Source organism: Clinocottus analis, unplaced genomic scaffold (assembly GCF_023055335.1).
Source record: "Clinocottus analis isolate CAN_PGR_092001 unplaced genomic scaffold, fCliAna1.0.p SCAF_6, whole genome shotgun sequence".
NCBI classification, from domain to species: Eukaryota; Metazoa; Chordata; class Actinopteri; order Perciformes; family Cottidae; genus Clinocottus; species Clinocottus analis.
The window spans coordinates 6865973-6886505 of record NW_027176218.1 but is presented as its reverse complement, the minus strand read 5'-3'; the positions used below and the strand labels follow the sequence as shown (position 1 = coordinate 6886505).

The following is a 20533-nucleotide window of genomic DNA, read 5'->3' as shown; positions in this document are numbered from 1 at the left end:
GTAGGCTTGGAAGTTATTGCTACTGCTACTCTTTCATAGTAGTGCTCATGGACTATTAATGTCTCCTGGCATCACTCATCAGTTTTCGATCTAATAGAAGAATTACATCTATTGTTTTGAAACAGATGATTAATCCAGAAACATCAGTGTCTTGTGGTTTCTCTCGTGTGTGATCAACTCAACCACAAATCATTGCACTTTCATCAATTAATAATTCAATGATAAGAAGCTAATATCCTCCTCCAGGGATTTCTCCGCAACTTGAGTGATGCCAGCAGAGACTTATTCTTCGTTAGAGTGTCTACTGGTCTTTTTCCTCCACAGTGGAGAGAAAGCATATCTATTTTCTGACAATAAAACTGGTATTTATATCTGAGGATGTGCTTGTGATTTCTTTATATATTTTTTGTTGAGGTTGCTGCTGCATCAGCCACGCTTCTCTATCTGTTGGCGAGCTGTGTGTGTGAGTGAGAGCGTCTGATATGAAGAGCTGTTTTTAGGAATACCAAACAAAGACGAAGAGGGATGCTGGATCCAGGCTGCATCCGTCTCGGGACCGGAGAGGCACCCAGCGGTAGCCTGCAGTTAGAGAAGAAAGAGGGGGGGTGTTAAAAAGAAATGTACGTATAGCTATAAATACAAGAGCATCATATGGATACACAGAAGCGTTGCCATCAAGCTCGAGCACAGAGCAGAGCCCGACCTTCAGTAATGCTGACACTGCCCATGGAGGGAAATACAATGATGGTCACACAATGTCACCTGGTGTAATTTAGCCCTATATCTGAGTCCCAACCCCCCACACTCTGTCGCTCTTTCCTCCTCTGTGGCTCACCTTTCTTCAGGCTGGTGAAGGGCAAGGTGTACTGGCCCACAAATTCGCTGCTGAGGAGGCCGGTCTGCTCACGAACACAGAAGCGGATGAGGCAGAGCTCGGGGACACTGATGCTGAAGTTTATGTCAGTATCCCAGCGAGGAGTCAGAGCTGTAATGGTAATTAGAACGAAGCAGTTCACTTGAATCAATAAGCATCAATATGTTTAGCTAAAGCCATTACATAAAATTGATCCAATGACTATGTGTATGGTGAAAGGTGTCACTCTACATGATGAGCCCGGGGAGTTTTATTACTTTACTGCTGTTCCCTACGAAGAGTTTAGCATCTTTTACCTCATTGCTTTGGTTTTACAGCCCCGCAGCTTTATTGCTGTGGCTCACTCTCACCACTCTAAATATTGTGGAGTATTTAGGTGCAAAACAGCCAGATATTGGACTAACTGGCAACCATAAACACATCGGAATCAGAATGAATGATAATGTTGCTCTGTTTTAACTTTTAAGTGGCAGTGTTAATCGGAAACGGTCGAAAAGTTGTGTCATCGTTACAGGATGAGAACATTAGTGTTGTGTTCAGCTTGTTTCTGTTATCCTCAAGCGCTCGGAAATTTCTGATTCCAAGCAATTTTCTCAACTTCCCTCTGTTACATCCACAATTTCATCTAAGCCCACATTAATTTGTATTAACCAGTGACCTTATCGCTTTCATCGTGTGAAATGACTTCATGATTTACGCCGAGGCATAAGACTCCAAGCGATATAGCAAGTGTCAGTTTAGCTTCACTTCAGAAACAACACCGACAACGTTGCCACAACTCACTGGCTCTCTCTCTCTCTCTCTCTCTCTCTCTCTCTCTCTCTCTCTCTCTCTCTCTCTCTCTCTCGCTCTCTCTCTCTCTCTCTCTCTCTCTCTCTCTCTCTCTCTTTGTGTCATCTCAGTAGCAGCAAAGCAGTGTTGAATTCCATCAAGGTTATGTCTTGATGCTAAGTTCACTTTCATGGTGCCATTCTTTTAAACAAAAGCTCCAAGACAAAAGTGACATAGTGTGTGTTCTGTGATGAAAACCAGCGGAAAAGTCTGTCAAAAACCTCAACGGCTGTAGGATTTATTTACACAATTGAAAGTATAATAACAGTTTTGGCCAGTAACTATAAAAGACAAATATGTTTCATTATATTCCATTTTAAACCTGCCTTCGTCGTCATGAAGGATTTTGATGGAGCACAAAAAGCATCAGTGTTTTTTCTGAGCACAAAAAAAATACTGCGTGTGAGTAAGGATCCAACTGATGCTTAAAATCCCTGTAGCACTTCATCCACTCTGCAGTGAATGTCAGCTCCTTGTTTCCAGTCACAGCAATAGAGCATGACAGACTTCTCTTCAAAGGAAATCCACTTTTACATTTTGAAGAAACTCATCAGCACACTTCTCAGAAGCCCAACACCAGCTTTCTGGGAAATATATTTAAAAGGAAGAAGAAGAAGAAAAAATACTGCTGTCATTGAAAACCTCACTAGTTTGGGTGGTTTCCCTTGTTTCCACTTGAAGGTGTCCATTGACTCGCATTACGAAGCATGTTTTAAGATGTATCTGTATCTGCATTTGTTCGTATAAAACCAGCGGAGGGCATGTGTTTAGCAATACTCGCTGCATGTTTGTAGAAACGTCGGCCTGTCAATCAATCCAACACTTAAGTCCTGGATGGATGTACTGACAGGACATTTTGTTTGGGTGTTCATGGTTTCCAGAACGGCCTTAGTGACTGTGTGTTGTTCTCTTGTGACTCAATGAGTAAAATATGGGTTATGTCCAAATACCTGCAAAACTATAGGCGTGGTAGTGCAAAAAAACATCCATGCTAGACATCAGCTTTGTCATTGTGCGCATGTTAGCGATGTTAAGTATTGCTGTGCCGACAGTGAGTACATCCTCACAGAGACTTGAGCCTGGTCTCTCTACTCCTACGGTACGATTTTAATATTGATGCATTTGAGCCACAACCGCACCATTTTTATAATGTCAAAATTCAGAGAGGACAAACATGACAGAAACCCACAAAACTCATTTTGACTTCTGATATGATCCAAAAAAACCTATGTTTTCCTGCTTTCTGTCATTCTTCATTTCGAGGAAATTAAAAGTTAAACTCTGCTCCGTTAACTGACAAAATACATCTTGGAATAATGAAAGTACAGATTAGCCGGGCCAGTCACGCTGTGTCTCGAGAACAAGGCCACATACAATTTGTCTGGCAGTACTTACAGTTGTTTTTGACAGAATTTGTGTTTTTTCGCCGTGAGTCAGATGCAATCCCATGAGTCTCCACTCTGACAAAGGAGTCCAGAGGTTTACCACTCCTGGAGCTGGGCAAGTTGGACCCACTAATCACCTGCAGAGAGACACACAGAGACGCATTTATGATCCTCACAATGAGAACGTAATTGAAATCAGGGAAGAACAGTAAATAGAAAAAGAGAAGAGAGAACCGGAGAGCCGGTGAGAGTAGAGAAAAGAAGGGAAGGGGAGAGAGCCGTAATTACACGAGTCTGGAGAGAGGCAGGCTTATCTGCAGTCCTCTCACACTGAGCCGTCCCTTCCCCGGCTCTGATCAAAGACAAACCTGCATGTACTTATGGCGACATGCACCGCTTGGCACTGATGGAGCTTTACGGTGTCCGGCCCAAAATTACAGTGCCTTCCCTTTGCTAAAGCCATGCCACAAAACCCCCTGTGTTACGCTCGTTCACAGTCACAGCGGTCCATACGTATACAACAGTTTGGAGTTGTCATTGCAAGATTCTCTATTGAGAAACAAACCATTGCCTGCAGTTGACAGTTTTATGCTAAATAGACTCACGAGAGCTCAAGGGGAAATGTTGTTTTTCTGAGTAGATGAATAATTCACTGTTTAAAGATTGAAAACTCAACCCTATCTAAGTTACACGACGCATGACTCTTATTTCCACTGAGTTGAGAGCTGAGTCAAGATTGCAGGATTTTCCCCGAAGTGATCAAATAATACAGAATGATGATGTGAATAAATATAGGTAGGGTGCCTCCCGGGGCACCCCAAAACAGAGCGCAACCACATTTATATTTCATGCACTGCGCTCAGATGGTGTAGTCTCTGCATCCTCCTTTAGAAGAGAACGCCTGATGCGCTCATTCATCACCATGAACTATTGTCTGATCAAGATGCATTTCCTTCATCAGACAACAGCAAAAACAAAGAATTGGAGTATAATTAAATACTGTATAAAGCGGAGGATGTATCCGATGTAGCAGGTTACATTTTTTTTTTTTAAAACAGACAGCTCAATTTAGGAAATTATCTACAACTGAGTGTTCTTGAAGAACAAAAACACATTAGCAGTCAGTTCAAATGATTCATAGCCGTTCATAAGACTGATTCCGGCAGAGGACGCGGCTCCCTCGTCTACCACCTCTGCAGCGAGTCCCATGTGATCTCAGGCAATTCCACATATTGTCTTTGCAGTACAAAGCCTCAGATATCTCTGGAGTCCCACCATTATGTTGTACACGAGATCAAACTGGTGTATCGCAGTAATTGGACGTAGCAGAGTTAGCGTGTGACAGTCGTCCTGATGGCACACCAAAGAGACGGGACTGTTCTCTCTACAGCTTCATTCACAGCCGTGTGTACATTACAAGTGTCCACTAACGCGATTAAAAGAATGGAAAATAAAATGATTTATTAATTGCACCCGGGTCTAATTTCATTGGATCCCCCCCCCCTCTCTTTTCTGAAGGAGGTAATCTAATTAAACGGAGACTATCTCTGGGAGATTTATGGTATTATTGGTTCCCAGCATCCGGCAGGAAAGCATTTATCTCGAGGCTAAGAGTAAGATGAGCTCTTCTGCACAACCCCTATATTGTGAGGCATAGACAAACACATACATGCACATTAAGCACACACACACACACACACACAGCCCTGTAACGTTACACCTTAAGCCATAAATCCTCCCTGAGTGGATTATTCAGCGTTCAGGTGCTCCTGAGCTGTACCTTGAGCAGCAGTTGTATGGGTTTGAGGCGGTGCTGGCTGCATCTGGGATCAAAGCTCCTCTGACTGGACATGAGCACCGACGGCTTCAGGACGTAGCCACAGCCCCCATTGTCCTGGAAACGGCCATCATTAAGGTCCATAGCCAAGCCCAGAGACTGGAAATTGAGAGCCACTGCAACACACCGCGGGGAAATGAGAAGCTACAGCTGGAACAAGGTTTTTTTTTTTACAAGAACAAAATCGAGAAAGCCTAAAGCTTGTCCGAATAAAACGAGCAACACGAGATGGTCTCCTGCATACCTCCTGTTTTCTAAGGTGTCCTGTTCATTGTGCAGGACGGAGCTCAATTATACATCGACTCAAAATGTTTCCTCAACAATTGCGGACGTTGCATCAGAGACACATTCAACTGTGTATTGAGCGCATCTGTAGTGCGATTGTTGCAGTGCAAAGCTCTTTGTTGGCCTGTGAGCTGCATATATCATGTGTTCAGTTACAGTTCACATGAATAGATTGTTAGACACAGGATGTGTCAGGGTCTGCAATTACAGCACCCAATAATGCAAAAAATACATTTCATTTTGTCCGAAACAACACACTGCCATGCATCGTTGTGCTGCTTTTTGTATACGTGTATGTCATGGGGTCCCAGTGAATGTTCTGCTCATCTAACTGTAATTGATCCTTCCAGGCTGCTGCCTTTTACCGCACTCTCCATCTGCACAGCTGCCACCGAAGCACACAGACAGTCTGCTCAGCCATCAGCGGGGCGTCGTGTCAGAATCAGCGGCTGGCTGAGCGATGGAGACGAAGGAAGAGGATGTGTAAAGACAGACGAAGTGACGGAGGCAGACAGATCAGGGTCGGGACTTGAAGTTCTCGGTGAGCACGTATTGGTGTAAAGTTTATGATTGTTTTTTTTTAAGAATAGTTACTCACCGGAGCAAAGGTTTGTGATATGGAGTGAAGCCCGATGCTCGTTCTGAACTTAAGAATGACAGCACAAAAAAAAACATCTAATATCTGACCCAGACAAGGATGTGTGTGTTGTTTTTTTTAAAAGAGAGAAGAAAAACACATTTGGGAGGGGTGGGGGGTGCAAATCGATTTAGGAAATATGTGATAAGGGTCAGGGGAGGACTTGCTCCGGGGGAAACACAGATGAGTTGGTCAGGCTGTGGACTGGAATGAAATGTTCTTTCACTGCTAATCGACAGGACACTTGGCCAGGTTTTTGCCTTTTGAAGTTTGACAATTTGAGTTCCCGAATTGCATTTTCTCTCCATTTGAAAAGCTTGTAATGGATTGTGGTGGTTGTTCAGTGGGTGAAGAAAACTGCGAACACGAGGAAACCAGAGAGAACTTCATGTCTTTTTCTGAAATGGTGTTTTGACCAAAATTGAAATGTTATTGGCAACAAAATACTAATAACATCGGGAACATTGTATTAACCACAGGTGTGTGTGTGTGTGTGTGTGTGTGTGTGTGTGTGTGTGTGTGTGTGTGTGTGTGTGTGTGTGTGTGTGTGCATGTGTGTGTGTGTGTCTGTGTGTGTGTGTGTGTGTGTGTGTGTGAGAGAGAGAGAGACAGGCGTATACTCGCCCTCTCTGACCCACCGAGCTGTGAGCCGACGTTCCAAAACTCCTGAGGGTTGTAGTTGGAGGACGACGTCCTCGAGCCTGCTGGGTAAATCCTGCTGAGGAACGTCTGGTTGTGCTGAACAAAATCTGCACCTGAGTGAGAGGACGCACGACACTCGCAGGTCAAGTGTCTCCTTTGACTCACACGCCGATTAATCAGAAAGTCCACTGCTCCAAACCTCACAGATGTCATGTGATTCTGAACGTGTGATGAGGTGATCAAGAGAAACTGAGCTTTATCTGCAGGGATGTGCTCACTTTATAATAGTATCACATTTCAAGGTTCCCGACGGTTTTTGACTGTTGAGTTGTTTTTTTAATCCAAAATATGACCTAAAACACGATCCTACGAGGAAGATTCACTAATTTATATATTATTTTAGCCTGATGTGGAATGCCAATGTCAAAACCTGAAAGGTGAACCATTTGTCATGATCATTTGAATAATTCTCTTCATTCCGGATAAGGCACACAGCTCCGGTCTGTGCGGTGTAGTTTCCCTGCAGGGCCTCAGGACAACAAGGGACTACTCAATTTTTACAGCATGGTCGAGCCTGTTGGTGCTTCCTGCCAGCCAAGGCAACAAGCTCATAATGGAGCTGTGCGTCTGGAAAGTGTCACTCCCCCTCAGCAGAAGCAGATTTCATTTCTCTTCATCACTCCGTTTCTCCAATATCCAGCCGCAGATCAGCGCGATGACAGTTTAACTGAGTATCGGTGGATTCGAGCCTTCGTGGGCTTTTTCCGCGTCTCTCACGGTGAGAGCACAAGGTACATTTTTGGACCGGTGCGGTGTCGTATATGTCATGTTCAATATGCTTTCGCTATTATGGAGGTTTATGACGCCAGATGTAATTGCATTTCTCATCCATAGAGGACCTGCAGTGACTTGTTCATTGAGCTCCATGTGATAATAAATCATGCAAATCTGCTGGGCTCATCAGAATAACATTTTGTGATATCTGCAATTTAATCTACATGCTCTTTATGACTTCCCTTTTCTCTTCACATGGTTTCAACTCTGCGCGCAACATTTTACCTGAGGCTTTGGCTAGCTTCCGAGCTTTCTTCTCGGCCATTGATGTGTTCTCACAGTAGTTCTGATTGTCCTTGGAGTGACTGAAGCTGTGGAACTTGACAGACCTGGTGTATATCACCAGGTCTGATAAAGCCTCTGCCTCAGCCACCTTCTTCTTCTACTCATTGCATGCAGGGTGGAGAGAAAGACAAGCCAAGACGAGTTCACCAAATAGCAACAAATGGGGTTGAATTCTGTTCCTAAATCCAACTGACTTACTTTCATCGGTGACCCTGCCTTTCTGGTAGTCCAGAACTTTGTCTTGGTTTGGTGACCTTCTTCTTCCTCCTCATTATCATCCTCCTCATCCTCATCCTCATCTACACTCTCCTCTGCCTCTGTCCCCGATGCGCCCTCAGTCTCAATGTGAGCCCTCAGCTTTTTATTCTTGATGAGGATCTTATACTTCAGGTCCTGGTATCTCCACAAAAACACAAACAGCACGAGTTCACATCAATACAAAGGTACCTTCGTCATTGCACCTACATTCTCCATCACACAGTTGCATCAGTCAAGCAAACTCCGAGCCGTCCCACTTCGGAAAGAAAACATCAAAACATTTGCTTTGAGCAAACCGCCCCCTCTCTGATTTGTCAAAAAGATGCTATTCTTCAAAGAGTCGCGCTGGGGCCACATCCAAACCAGCACGTTCACACAGACAAGTTCTTTGGGATGAAGAAGCAGAAAGCAGCAGGTGTACTAAATCACTGAATCAAACACATGCTGCTACATTTCACCGCCCTGGCACCAAATCTGTTAGTTCTCTATAGGGTTCTTTATGCAGATGAGCAGCAATATGCTGGAAGTGAGAAAAGAAAAAAAAGAAGACTGTTATGATCTGGACTTGGAAGCAGCTTCATCGTAAGCAACGCTGCAGGAAGTCCCCTTCGATGTATGCACAAGCAAAATATGCAAAATAATTACAGATCACTCGACATTTATAACCCATAAAATGACATATAATAAGGAAATATAAAGAAATATGAGCTTCAGAGCTGCATTTGGCATGGCACCCTTTAATTTAACACTAAACAGTCTGGAGAGCTAGAACAGATGCTTCGCTTATTTCGACGTAATTTGGGATGAAAATGTGCCCATGTTTGCGGTATGAAAAGAGTAAAAATGTATTTAAAGCCCTTGATCTAAATGGTTCAAAGTGAAGAAAAAGGTAATGAACAGTTTTGAGAGTTGCATATTGGTTACACTTTCATAATTGGATGGTAACTTGGGTGTGAAGCTGCATGAGTGTGACACATGAACACTGATTATGTATTTTAAGTTGCTGGGGGTTAATCGTCAAGATGAAACCATTAGTGCTGAGGCTCCTATCTAAGCCCCCACTTGCTGAGTCATAAAGATAAAGAATGATATGGGGAAGAAAATCTTATATGCACACTCAGGATAAAACACATCTCATCTCTTGCTGTAAATTCCAAAGCAGTAAGAAGTTTAAGGGAGCAAGAAACTCCAGTGAGACAGCACACATTCATCCACTCCCAGAGAAAAAGCTTTCATCCTCCTCATCATATTCAATAGACTGTAGAGACTGTGCCGGCGTCTCTCAGGCCAGTCACTCAGTCAAGGATTTCACTGCCGAAGTCAGAACCCAAACAGGGTAATCCAAACGAACAATCAGCTCCAATGCCTCGGCAGGCTAAAAAAGATGGTCCCATCTCTGGCTCAACCACATCACATTCGATTAAAGAGATTAAAGATGCTTCCAAATACAGGTGTCCATTTACCCCTGTTCCCCAGTGGAGCAGAGAGGCACAGGAAGCCTCAGAAAGACACTCATGGGGCCTTCTGCGACGACCAAAAGGCTTGTTTTGCTTTGCAAAGGCAGGCGAAGAGGATCTCTACACTCCAACACTGGAAGTCCTCTGCCTGCACCAGAAGCTCTGACATTACAACATTGATCCTGTATCTGATGTACCACTCAGATAGTCAAACTCTCTCTTTTCTGACTCTCACATTGGGACTAGGGAGGGCTTCAGCGGTTGGGTGATCCAAGGGAGTTCTCAGCAGCTTTTCCCCGAGGATAGAGATGAGGTACATGGCCATGACCTCCTGCTGCTCCTCGGAGCAATGGTTTTCCAATGACAGGATCACCGGGTAAGCAGACACCTGTCAAGAAATAATCACATCAAGAAAGAATCATGATTTAAACCCTATTTCCGGCAATTAGCATCAACCTAGATCTACTGCTCTCTCCGCCTGCTCTAAATTCTCTCGGCACATTACAGAGAATGGCCTGAATCAAAGGCAACTTGCAAGCAAAGCATTATGATCAGAGATGCTATTAATTAGAGCAAATGCAGCTAAGTAGGGACTCCTGGCGGCTATGGAGGCAGAAGTGAACACTACTCCAGAATATGTTATGCAACACACGACAAGCTGTTACCTCGAAGGCATGTTGCTTTACAGTGGTGATGACATCCTTAAATAATATCTTGGTGGTCAGGGTGTAGCCATGGTAGACTATGGGCTCCATATCGGGCCCATCCCAGCAGTCAATCTCCAGACAGCGACAGCCTTTCCTCAGAGCACTGTGCCGCAGAAAGACACACACACATCAGTATGAATGCACACAGAGACACATGCACACACTGAGCTGTGCCAAGGCTATTACAAGCACTTCTAATGGGCTGCATGAGAAATTAGAAGTAAAGCAGTGAAGCAAAAAACTGAGCTTTTTTTTCCTTCCACGCACAAATTCAAGCAATCATAACCAGTCCCATACAAGTGACACATTACTGTATATTATATTACAGTGTGATGTGTGTAATACATGTGAATGAATTGAAGAAAAAAATAGCAATCTACTAATTTAATCCAAAAGCTTCTTCTACCTGAGTGGATCTTATCTGCTCCTCAAATGGTGCTGCTACATTTCCATTTGTGGTATCTTTATAAAATCAAATATGGTCAGGTATACACAGGACAGACTGTGTCTTGCTGTCATAAGAGATTGCTTTTTTCATTCTGTTGGTCGTGGAACTGGGGTTGGGGAAATTTACTTTTTTTTTTTCCTTGCAACCTCGATGCAAATTTAAATCACCCTTTTACTCCTGACATTTTAACGGCGGGACGGTTTTGCTTGTTGGGGATTCAGCCTTTTCCACCAGTTTATTGCTGTTTTATGATGCCAGACATGTGCATGCGCCTTCAGTGTGTTTCTTCAACAGTTGGAGTCTGTCGTCATGCTATTCTTTCACCTCAGTTCTCAGCTATGTTTTTCTCTTTGGTCACAGAAATGGCATGAATATTGTTGTGCTGTAGTTTTTGCATTGGTGATTGAGTTGTTTTGTAATAATACTGGTATTGTGGGCAAAGTTAAGTCACATTGTGACTGCTTCCTTCAGAGACGGGGCAACTGGAGGATCTGCAGCACATCATCTGGTAGGTTCATTTTAATCTCATACATTTTTAATCATATTTTGGCTATTTCGTAATCTTTTCTCTGTATTTGTTATAGGTCAACAATGTCCTGACTCCACCTCCAGCAGACAGACAGGAGTAGTCATATGCTACGCTAAGCTAACAATGGCCTAACTATAGCTCTATCCTTCATGTACAAACACAGGTCTTCATGCTAAGCTAGGTTAACAATAGCCTGACTAGCTCCAGCCATCGTACACAAAGGGGAATAGGTATATGCTAAGCTAAGCTAATATTGGCCTAACTTTAGGTCCATCCTTTATACCCTGACATGAGAGTAATATCAACCTTTTCATCTGACTTGCATAAAGAAGACAAATAGGTGTATTTACCAAAATATTTGTATTATTATCTTACCAGCTTTTTCGAGTGGGCAGTATGAATGTGTTATGTTGGTGCTAAGTTCCCATGTAAGTATTGTTGAAGCTGAAAAAGTTCAATGCTAAATTATGAATGGTTAATTGCATCTTCAGATTTCACCATTCTTTGTCAGTTGTTTGTTTCACAACATATCAGCTCTCGGGAAGCTTTTAATTCTTCGCCCATTTTTTTTTTCTCAACTCACCTGTGAGGTCGTGGGATATCTAAAAAGCCACCTTTACTCCTGACACTTTGCTCTGTTCTATATGATACAGCCATTATCTAAGTTAACCAGAGCTTCCAGGCCGCTGGTTTGGAGGCTTCCACTCCAGCAGCCGGCCAGGGCTCTCAGCACATTCACAAGGACCATAAATACGGTCCGTCTGCTGCCATCAGCCCCTTTTGTAATCACTCCATAAAGAGACCACAGCAAATTCCCTGTGCCTCAGCACACGAGTGGGTCAATGAAAAGAAAGAATCCTGATAACACTCATGTCGGTCTGCGGAAGAGACTTTAGAGCGAGAAGGTCAAAGTGTATTGAGGGGTGGCCAATTTAAATGATCTTATCTGGGTTTTCTTGACCCACGTTAAATAGCAGATTAAATAGATTTAAAGATTTAGCAGATACGTGTAATTACACATGTGGCTGTAGAATTCAGTCATGTAGGGAATTGTTTCTTTGGAAATAGGGTGGTGCTGCATCATGAAGAAGACTGCTGTCCAGTTTTGACTGTACTTCCCTACCAAGCATAGGCATACAGGTGGCTCTTTCCGACTATCTGATCTCCAGTCAGGTAGGTGTTGTGTGATGTGGAGATGAAGTAATTGCTGAGAGGCCGGTCCATGGGTTGGTACACAGACGTGTGGGCCTGGTCGAACACGCAGCAGTCTTTGGACTCCATGAACCTGAGGAACCCTTCAAATGTCATGGACCTATTGTCTCTGGCTGCAAGAGGAGGAAGAAACAGAGTAACACTGTAAGTGACAGTCAAAATTAGCATTGACTATTCTACTAAGTGCAAAACTAAAAAGTTAGCCAACTGGAGCAAAAGCTCTGTTCCTATTGTTAAAAAGTTGAAACAACGCCAGTCAGTCACGACTACAATCATGTCAGTGGCTCTGTGAGACTGCAACCTATTGTAACCTACCAATGATCATGCTATGTTTAGCAGATATAACCATGTTCAACATTTTAGTTTAGCATGTTAGCGTGCCAACATTTGCTGATAAGCACTAAACACAAATCACAGGGTGTTGGATTTGTCATTAGTTTTTATGGTGTTTATTTTGTCATTGATTAACCTGACGATGCCGGGTGAAAAGTCAGGGGATTACCTAATTCATTGGAATTAATCTTTTGGGCACCATGAATGTCTGTTCAAAATGCCACTGCAGTTCATCCAACAGCCATTGAGACATTATTATAGTAACCAGCTTCAATGTTATCCCTCATTAAGCTACTTCGTAGAGGTTACTATTTTTATTATTACAACTGCATTCCATAGGTGAGCTACATCCAGCGTCACACGGCGGCTCACTGTCACAGCTAACTGGGACCCTCCATGGTGTACTGCTCCATCATTAAGAACATTTGTTTCACCTGTGCCTTTTCCTCGATGACAAAATGTCTGCTGTGAAAAAGGTGTGTTTTGGCTACTAGCGCTATGCTGAACCTAGAGAATAAACCATGTGGAGCTGCTTTTACATTCAGCAGCTTCGACCAGTTCAATCTGAGATTTTGGTTCAGATATGGATGAACTCAGCAAGAATTAAAGTATTAAAAAAAATAACATTTGTATTCAGCTAGTAAATATATTTGGTATGCAGTGTAATTATGCTACATAACAGGTGTTACAAAAGCTGAAAATTGCTCTTCAAAAAACGATCCTACTCAAAGAACATGACGTGAAAGAAAGTGAGGACAGACTAGTTGTCAGTCTGTTTTGCTGTTTGTGCGGCTGCACGCTGAGCCCGAGACAACATCTGGTCTATTAGTCCGCGGATGTGCCTTTCTCTTATGTTTTCCTTCTGTCATTTCAACCCCTCTGCCTCACAGCAAATCCCTTTGTCAGCCTGGGACCACTGGAGCTAAATCCTTGGCTTCTGTTTTAAAAACCCTCTACTCTTTAAGGACTAATCACATAATTATACTAATTATATATATATATATATATATATATATATATATATATATATATATATATATATATATATATATATATATATATATATATATATATATATATACATACATACATATATATAACACATATAATATATATAAATATAGTTATTACGTAATTATTCCTTAAACGTAGAGGGTTTTCTTTCCCCATTGTAATGAGCAGCACGCAGCCTCACATGGTACACAGCTCTCTCTTCACTTACCTGTCTCTTCAATCTCATATCTGTCAATCAAACTCTCAGCCGTCTCTTCATTTGCTGTGAGCTCCATCTGTTTCTCGTGGAGGAACCTGAGGAGGGCGCAGGCTGGCAAAACGGTCTGCCCTGAGGCGTGGCTTTGGTGCAGATGCTGGATTTCAGCTCTCCTGGAGGGAGGGGCCGTGCCTTTCTTCATCCTGCCCATGCACATAGTCATTTCAGCCTCTTAAGCCCTTGTCGTCAATCCCGGGAAGTTAGCCTTAAGTTTCCCTGTGAAACCTCCAACAAGCAATTCTGAGAAGAGAATGTGGCTACTAATAATTTATTAAAGGCTTGTGTTTGTCTGCAAGGCTGAATATCCGTCATGATAGTGTTAGAAGGAAGAAAGCGTTGAATTTGGGTCCTTTCAAAGCATAGTACTTCAGATTATTCTTTATGTTGTCATCTTGTAGACATTTCAAACACTTTCAAAGACACAGCACATCACTTGCTCTCTAAAAATATACAGGAAAAAGTGAATAAAATGTCATCTCGGAGATGTATCCCAGCTTTTACCTGAGCTCGCTGTTGAAATACTACTTTTTCAAACTCAGCATGATAGGGAATAAAAGAGAAGTCAGGGTCTTTCACTCTGCGCAAAGTTCTCCCATCCTCTCACGCAGCATCCTCCTCTCCTCTGTGCTTCTCTTACTTCTATCAAATACTAAGGCAACGTCTGTGTGACTTTCTCCTTTTGGTCCCTCTCCTCTCCTTGTCATTCCTCTCAGTCAGTGAAACCAAAGTGTCTGTGACTTTCCAGAGCATTGTGTGTGTGTGTGTGTGTGTGTGTGTGTGTGTGTGTGTGTGTGTGTGTGTGTGTGTGTGTGTGTGTGTGTGTGTGTGCGCGTGTGTGTGTGTGTGTGTGTCTCCCTCCATACCTTTCATCTCTCAGACATATGCCTATGCCAGTGTTGTCACTGGGTACCCTGCCGTGGGCCGGCCTCCCGTTGCATCTGTCGCCTCAGCGTGAGCAACATAAAACAACCAGCTCTGCTATCATCTTCATTAACCTTTTATGCCATTGCAGCAACTGTTTCCAACCCAGGAGATAACCTTTAGAATGCTGTGTTATCTCGAATAAATGTCTATTAACTTTAGAAGAGTCACTAATCTGACCTGAAGATGTGGATGAATCTAAATCTCACATTTACTACCAATATTCACTCATTGTCAATGAGGAGGGAACCAGCTAAGCTAGCTAGAAGCTAACCCCAGTGGGACTGAGTCAAGAGTTTCCTGGAAACTCAATAAGATATCATGTAAACAGCCTACCTCAGATATTGATGGTCCCTGGGTCCCAGTAGAATAGATATGTATGATGTTTTTATACCCAACTGATAGTATCAGTTGGGTATAAAAACACTCAAAACTGTCTGATTTATCAGCAGGTTTCTGGGGAAATACACAAAGTTGTTGCCATAGCGACAACACATTCCGCTTATAAGGACAGAACATAATCTCTAGGGGAAGATCCACAAACTTGTGTGTCTGTCGCTCTAATAATTTTCAGATTCGAGCGGTGGGCTCGGTTGTGAAATACAGACAGAATCGAGGATGTGAAGAGGGAGCCTTCGCCTTCATGTTCCTGACTGGTGGCGTGAGTGAAGAGTCTTTCCCTTTACATGTTTTTGTCATTGTATCACGATGTGATTAAAAGGGTAAGCCCACAACATAACATAGTGCTCAAATATACAACTTACAGAAGTCAACTTACACTGGTGGTTACCAGTGTTTTCAGTTCTGTTTGAAAAAGGACTTAAAATAATAATGTGTGTGAAAGCTAAATTCTGCTATTTTGAACATAAGATGAAACAAATATGTTTTTGTTTTGTTAACTCCTAAATACACTGTGTAGTTCCACAATTTAAATAAGAGAATAATCTATTCCCTCGAATATAATGAGGCTCTTTCTGTAAATGCTACGACTAAAATGTCCATAACTTAGTGTTCATGAGTCTGACCAACCTGAAATTTCTGGACAGGATGAAATTATTCTCCAGATATCTGGGCCATTGTTGGCCAATCAGCATTACTGCTTTACTGAAAAGTGAGGTTCAAACATATTTAATTTAAAAACAATCACTTTTATCTGGTCCAAATTACTTGCTTGTAATGTTCAGCATGGTGAAGCATCTCCAATGTCTGAATACATCATGCAAATACATGTCTGTTGACCGCGCACCAGAGATTAATTTCAACGGTACTAATTTCACTAAGTCCACCATCTCAAAAATGTCATAACCACAGTGGACAAAAAGGGTGAATGCACCATGAAAAGTCATCTACGCAACAGTCAGGGAGGCTCAGAAACATTCTCCACTGATTCTGTAGTTGTTTTAGTAGGTTTGACAGCAGCTTCCTCCCTGGTTGTCTGTGTAAATCTGAATGTTATTGGTGTGTTGTGAATCACTGGTGCACAACAATAGTCATCGCCTCGTCGTCGTGCAGCAGTCAGTCCTGTCTGCACCAGGCTGTAATGGCCCGGCCTTGGGCCTGTCAGAACCATTGGGCATACAAGTTTGATGTGATAATTCCCAGGCCGTGAACATGAAGCCCTGTACATGGCCCCCGTCTCTGCATCGCTGCGCCTCCCTCTCCACGGTCGGTTAGCTGGACTCATCTGGAAGCGGAGTATGCTTGTGTTGTACGTAGCTGACGGTTTTTGCTTCTGCGCTCGTGTGCATCTGTGCATATTGGAGGGGTCGATGGTAAATAAAAGATCAGCAGTCCGTACTTGTTTGTGTGTGTGCTTCGGCATTACACATGTGGCGCTCAGATGCAGCCGCACGCTGCAGCACCGGATCACTTTGCCTCGTATCACATTGTGATGTTCAGACATCAAGGTTTTATCGTTATCCGGGTTTAATGCTGTGGCGAGGCAGAGTAAAAACCGCACCTGCTCAGATGCTTGAGATGAGAAGAGCTGGGACTTGTGCGCCGGTTTGAAATGTGACTGTACTTGAATAAGGAGGTGGGGGGTGGGGGGGCAGACCACGTTTCCTTTTGACAAGGTATTCCCACCTGGATTTCCTCTGGCTCATTTGGTATTCATTGGCCCGTTGGAGCTTTGAGTCAGACAGAATGCCAGAGGTAATGTTTGATTTCAGGGGATAACTAGAGAGGTGTGAACTCTGGCATACAGTCTGTGAATGTATGGCGAATGCTTTTGTAGCTCATCATCTCGCACCCATGCGTCCTTAAAGATCTATAAATGTACTGGCATGGGGCAAAGAAATGTAATTTCTCGCTAATCCCGGGAGGCCGTCAAAATGGATGGTTGGGCAATTTGTTGTTTAAACTATTACAACACTTTTTAAAGAAAAACTATAGCTTTTGTCAAATGTTCTCAGTGTTCCGTCTGGAGATGTGTTCAGTATTTTTCAAATGCAGTGTATTTGCTTCAACAAATATCTTATATTAGACGCGGTCTGTCCATCACCTGTATAGCATACGTTTAAAATAGTGTCGCAGCTGTAAAGTAGAATGTATTCATTGGTAATCCAACAAACACACACACACACACACAATCGCATGCTGGCAGAATTAATTGCCAGCTGGGTGAGGAAGATGATAGTAATGGGCTCATTATTATGAACAATTGCTTTATTTGGATCTCTCCGCTTCCCTCTCGCTTGGGGCTCTTGCACAACTTTGTCATCAGGAAATCCTGAGTTCACTTCAGTTTGGAGAAACTGCTGAAAGCACAACCAGCAAAAATGGGGAAAATATTTCTCACTGTAAAATAATCATAAATAACTAGAAGGCTGTGGCATCGAGATTAATCAAAATTCATGGCTGCTTAGTATTCTTGCTATTCCATTGCAGAGATATTGCTATAGCCCAGAGCAAATGGCCATCTGTTGGTGAAAATCACCATCCAGCAGCATGCATGTTGTTCAGGCGTCGGAGTCATCATTCTCTGAAAGTGCTGGTGTGTTGAGAGGGGCAGGCATTTAGTTATTAAGAGAGATCCCAGTCGAGGGAAATCAGTGAGTCAAAGCAGCAGGCATGATGCTCATTCCTTATTCAGCTCAGGGTGGAAACAACGATACGGATCTATATGCACCCCGAGGAATGTTTTACATTTATGATACACGCATGTGTACAGGTTGTGATGGATCCTCCACATCCAGCTCACATGCGGATATAATACAATATATCTACACACACACACACACACGCAGATATAATGTGCAGTAATAATACTCTGCAGATTCCAGAGTATTATTACTGCACATCTCAAACAATGCTACCAGTTTCTCACTTGCTTCAAAACCTTTTGGTGGGAGACAGAGCTGGCTTTCTGATGTAATGTCATGCTATTTTCTCATTACGTTACTATACAATTTGTCAGAAGACTCTTCAGCCACCTAAATTGAGCTAAATATAATGAATTGGCCTACACTTTGTATGACTTATGCAGAGAATATAGCTATAATTAGAAAGCACTACTTTGAAGTGTGCTAATTGAATTACTACTATTACAAATCATAGCATCATTGTTAAACTTTTGCTGACTGCTGTTTTAATTATAGCTGGTTCCAGCCAATGTGCAGTGATCCCTGGCAAATTACATATCCCCTTTCTGTCCCAGTCGGCTTTGCCCATCCATTTCCTGTGCCATCCTGCCCCATAATAGCCATGGCAGATTAATTGGTGTCTCTTAGCCTCACTGACTGCCAGGAGTGATGTGAGGGAAGTGCAGCCACCTGACAGGGAAAATTGGACCATTTAGCTTTCTATCATGGTTCACACAGCTTCGCCATCCTTCCCAAATAATTGATGTGCCCGTATTAATCTAAATAGAGCTAAGCATCAAAATGTGGCTTCCACCCTCTACTAGACAACTTGGACCCAGTACAGGATGAAAGAGCCAATAGTGTTTACGGTACATCAATCTAGCATCTGAACGTGTGTGTGTGTGTGTGTGTGTGTGTGTGTGTGTGTGTGTGTGTCCACTGCCCCGTGGGTGCAGGTTGTTTGTGGCAAAGACAGAACTGGATACTCTGGCAATTCATCGGGCAAGGATGGCTCAGCCAACCATCATCATATCATTAAATGATGGAGAACTCCCTCAAACACTTACAGGAGCAACAAACTGCCAAAGCTCACATACATATCGGGCCCTGATGTTGTTAAAAGGAAGCCTGATTCAGCTTGTCAGCCCCATTACTGAGAGTAGGTAAACATGCGGCATGAGCCTCTTGAGCCAGCAATGGAGGTTTTAGCGCCTTGGGCCATATTTTTGCACAGGCAAACTGTGCCAGGCAGGGCTTCATGAGGTAATAGTTGCTTGATTGATGCCTGTCCTTCATGATGCAGCATGGGTTGTTTGGTGAATCGATATTCTCCTCGATGAGAAAAGAAGCTGCATCTTGCAGTGGAGTAGCACACAGCAATGTTGGTGACCACTGCTGATTTGAGCCATCCACAGTCCAACTTTTTTGAGCAAGGCTTGCTTGTGTTTTGTGTTACTTTTGTTGGCAGAGGCGCATGTAATATATATGCAGTACAACACAATGTGAAAAGGCAGCTTCGCTAGGGTAATCCAATTAAGCCTCACCACGGCTGATCTCTGTGCATGATTAAAAAAGTCTCTAAAATGAGCATATTTAAGTAAGAAACAGAAATTGTTAATGGCATATTTAAAAGAGCCTCTCTCAAGCTCTAGAAGTCATTCACGGCATTGTGGCAAAGGTACACGCCTACATACAATTCATCGTGTAAATATCTTGGACCGAGTCGTCTTAGTAATATTATCAAAATCATTATTGAGATGAGATTAGCGTCTTTACTAACTTAAATTAATAAATTCACATTACTACTCTCACCACTTTCATAAGGGCTATTCATCTGCCGTTTGAATTATTCATCACGGCAGAGGATTAAAATGGTTATCATCTCATCTCTGTTCACAGATTCTGTGCCCTGAGGTTTGTTAAGCTTCAGCATCGTTTTAAAAAAAAGTGTTGACACCAGAGTGAAAAGGTGTGACACGCAGACACTCTGCATTTATGCTCTCTGACAGCCTGTCAGAAAGTCCTCAACAGGAGGAATCAAGACTTTCCACCCTGACAGTGAACTATTACACAATGAGTCCAACTGATATGGGACACATTGATATTAGCAAAGCCCTGAGCAGTGCTGGAGTGGGAGATGCTGAGGCATCAGCACTACAAAAGGAAGATCATCTGTATGTATGACACAACACAGGCCAGCGACAGGAATAGCAAGGTAAATGTGACCTTGTGCATCAGTATCCACTGTGTTCGGGGGACATATGCTTCATATCTGAAATGTAGCTACAATGAGAACCACTGGCGTTGAGGGACTAATTGCAGGACGTCACCCTCTCTCAAGTATACGTCTGTCTGCGGTCATTGTGAGCTGTCTTACGGCTCCCCTTATCTATATTTCAAGTGACTTTCCTGCTCACACTGAACCTGAATAAAAAGCCACCGACCATTCTTCAGTCCTCTGTTTCCATCCATCAAGCGGCAAACAGATTATTCGAGCCGGCCTGTGCTGTCCCACTCTCAGAGAGAGAAATCTTTGAAAAAGTATAAAAATGCAATTCGCCTCCATATTTGAATTTGTGCAATCCTGCTATTGTTAATTCTGGGCAAAGGAAAAACATTTGTCTTTCACAACTTAATGTTAAAATACTGCGAAACAATGAAGAAATCTAGACATGTTCAGAGGATTCACAGTATTTCCTCCAACC

At 42.9% G+C, this 20533-nt stretch overlaps 1 protein-coding gene across 3 annotated transcripts; it reads right to left on the bottom strand.

Moving 5' to 3' along the window:
* Positions 1–379: 379 nt before the first annotated feature.
* LOC137804069 (1-phosphatidylinositol 4,5-bisphosphate phosphodiesterase zeta-1-like) lies at positions 380–15224 on the bottom strand. Of its 3 annotated transcripts, XM_068603036.1 has the most exons (13): positions 15082–15211; positions 14688–14839; positions 13777–13967; positions 12133–12334; positions 9991–10135; positions 9561–9713; positions 7809–8003; positions 7551–7707; positions 6488–6604; positions 4871–5043; positions 3101–3227; positions 836–985; positions 380–579 (listed from the first exon to the last, which is right to left on the bottom strand). In XM_068603036.1, exons 3-13 carry the CDS (start codon positions 13964–13966, stop codon positions 497–499), a joined length of 1692 nt encoding a protein of 563 aa, XP_068459137.1. In that variant the 5' UTR covers position 13967; positions 14688–14839; positions 15082–15211; the 3' UTR covers positions 380–496. The 3 variants fall into 3 exon arrangements, with proteins under 3 accessions (XP_068459137.1, XP_068459135.1, XP_068459136.1); XM_068603034.1 differs by lacking the exon at positions 14688–14839 and having other exon boundaries at positions 13777–14064; positions 15082–15224; XM_068603035.1 differs by lacking the exon at positions 14688–14839 and having other exon boundaries at positions 15082–15219.
* Positions 15225–20533: the final 5309 nt, after the last annotated feature.